The 2,590-nt window shown below is 34.8% G+C and overlaps 1 protein-coding gene across 1 annotated transcript; it reads right to left on the bottom strand.

Annotated features, from left to right (window-relative positions):
* Positions 1 to 155: 155 nt before the first annotated feature.
* Positions 156 to 2,153, bottom strand: LOC143544537 (zeta-carotene desaturase, chloroplastic/chromoplastic-like; the record flags this gene model as incomplete). Its single annotated transcript, XM_077036624.1, has 6 exons — positions 1,958 to 2,153; positions 996 to 1,120; positions 739 to 873; positions 553 to 625; positions 365 to 438; positions 156 to 260 (listed from the first exon to the last, which is right to left on the bottom strand). Coding segments are annotated over exons 1-6 (708 nt in total), but the record flags the coding sequence as incomplete, so codon positions are not given.
* Between the last annotated feature and the right edge of the window lie 437 nt (positions 2,154 to 2,590).

Genomic DNA, 2,590 nt, shown 5'->3' with positions numbered 1-2,590 from the left:
CCACATCCTCTGAATACTTGTACGCGTTCCCCCTTTGGACATAAACCATTCAGAGAAGCTAACCTGTTGAACAAGTCAAACACATTCAAAGGTAGCGATTTTATAAACTTACACAAAAGAAAATAAAAGTATTAATCTTTGATCATGGTACTTACGTTATCTAGGTTCTGTATTTGTGTCATTGCTCCATCTGGATCGACAAGTGCTCTCACAACTGGACTTAGAGCTAGGGCAACAGCATTTCTGGCTTTATCATATGTCTGCATATCATGATACGATTATTTAACAGATTAACAAATGGGTTGCTTTTTCCATATGTTACTATTATTACAGAAAGACCGCAATTCCATGATTATGATGTTACCTTAAGCTGATTTGTAGTTAAAAACGCGTTAATCCCATGTAATGGTGCTCCAACAGGAAAGCGAAAATCAAGTTCTGCAGTGCGTACATGAAATTATAAATATGTCAAGTATTTAACATAATAATTACTTTACACCAATGTGTAAGTTAATTAGTTAAAATAATTCCAAAGTAAATATAAAAAATTACCACCAAGTTCTCCTCCTTTGTTCACAAAAGTGTGAGTATGATCCTTGACAAGAAGATTCTTCTCAGCACCAACCTAGGTTATAAACAAACCACATGAAACTTATCAAAGATCCTTACAGATGGGCAGTTTCATCTCAATTATGAACTTGTAATATATATGCTTCATAATCTGCAAAGGAATTTCACCTTTTTCAAAAGACGGAAAAGATTATTGTAACAACCAAAGAAAACATGTAGTCCCATTTCAATGTGGTTTCCTTTTCTGTCGACAAATGAACCGACTTTTCCACCAATAAAGGTCCTTGACTCGTATATATCCACCTGCGGAATTACAAACGTTCAAGTGTGGTGGTGAAAATTTGAAGTGAACTCGTGTGTGCAAGCAAGGTAAAGCATAGTTAAAACAATTTACTACTGTTCTTTTTAATGAAGTTGTTAAATACCTCATGCCCTTGATCTAATAGCTCCACTGCGGTTGACATGCCAGCAAGGCCAGCACCAATAATTGCCACTTTCAACTTGGGTCCCCGATAATGTTCAGGTTCTGGTGGAAATAATCCTTTTGGAGCTGATGATTTAGCAACACAACAAGCAAATCTGGACTCAGTACCATTTCATGTTACTAAAAAGAAAGATAATAAAGCAATAAAGTTAACATCACAGCAACTTAACGCCTGTTCATTAGGCACCACCACAATTTTAAACCAGTAGTTACTCAAAAATAAAATTAGCTATAAATCTAATTACCATTATTATCACAATTCAAATATCATTGTCCATTAAGGCAACAATTCTATGCTTTCATCAAATTAAGTAGGAATAAGAATTACGAGGCTAAGTTTCTCAAGTGATGTCCCAAATTGCAGTGTCATTTAAAAGATAATTGTGATACCTAATGGACAAACCAGCAAATGAAATAGCCATAAGTAACAAATTGATCACCCCATAATCATATTAGTGCCAGCACGATGCGGCAGGGAACAACACTTAAAGGATGTTAGCGAGCTGAGCTGAGCCGAGCCGAGCCAAGGATAGCTTGAGCTCGACTCGAACTTCATACCAAGCTGGCTCGGCTCAAAATCAAAACTGAGCTGGAATCTTTAACTCGAGGCCGACTCGATTAAAAACATGTTCCAAAATATTGGAATCACAAACCTATTGTAATAAACTACATAATCACATCAGAACTCTAACAAATACTGCAAGTCGAAAAATCCGGTGAATCGGTGAAATCTTAACAACAAATTCTATGTTCATATATGAAAATCGGAAATAAATACACAAAAACATATAGTAATTAGATAATCAAAGAGTAATCGATAACCTAATACAATAAGCACAGTTCCGTACTAATGAATCCATCTAAATAACAGTTGAAATAAACATGACAATTAACCTAACGTACCATTAGTTCTCATATCAGAAACATCTGTGTCCAAATCAGATCTAACCAGAGACTTGCGAAGCCTCAATCGAGTCAAATGACGGCTCCGGCGACAGCGTATGAATGTAGTGGTAGTGTGAAAAGAAGTCCGAGTTCCGGCGGCAGAAGTGGCCGGAAAACAGAGAGAAGAGGTTGATGATGATGATGATGCAGCCATCGAGTTGTAACTTCAATTGTGGTGAATAATAATAATTGTGCAGAATTTGGGTGAGAAGGAATCTGAAAATGGGGAGATGCTAGTGGTGAAGGTTTTGTCACGGTATTGGAACTAACGCACCATGGCATACCCACCCTCTATCTCTTCCACTATAACTAACTTAATATTATCATACCTTTTTTATGATTTTTCTTTCTTTCTTTTTTAGTATAAATGATAGAGTTGTTGATGTGACAAGTATTTATCATTTTGTTGTTTCTTAAAAATTATTATTTTGTATTCATCTTTTATTTTTAAATTCATATATTAGAGTCTTTTAAAAATTTTCATTTAGTTAATCAACTATTTATTTTCATAACATATTCTTATATATGTTTTTATTTTCATCACTCCGATATCTTCTTTTTTATTTTTTCTTATCAACTGGTCTTTCTTTT

This window comes from Bidens hawaiensis, unplaced genomic scaffold (assembly GCF_021521415.1).
Source record: "Bidens hawaiensis isolate Kalapana, Puna unplaced genomic scaffold, B.hawaiensis_p1.1 tig00013614_1, whole genome shotgun sequence".
NCBI classification, from domain to species: Eukaryota; Viridiplantae; Streptophyta; class Magnoliopsida; order Asterales; family Asteraceae; genus Bidens; species Bidens hawaiensis.
The sequence above is the reverse complement of the archived record's forward strand: the minus strand, read 5'-3'. Positions and strand labels throughout refer to the sequence as shown.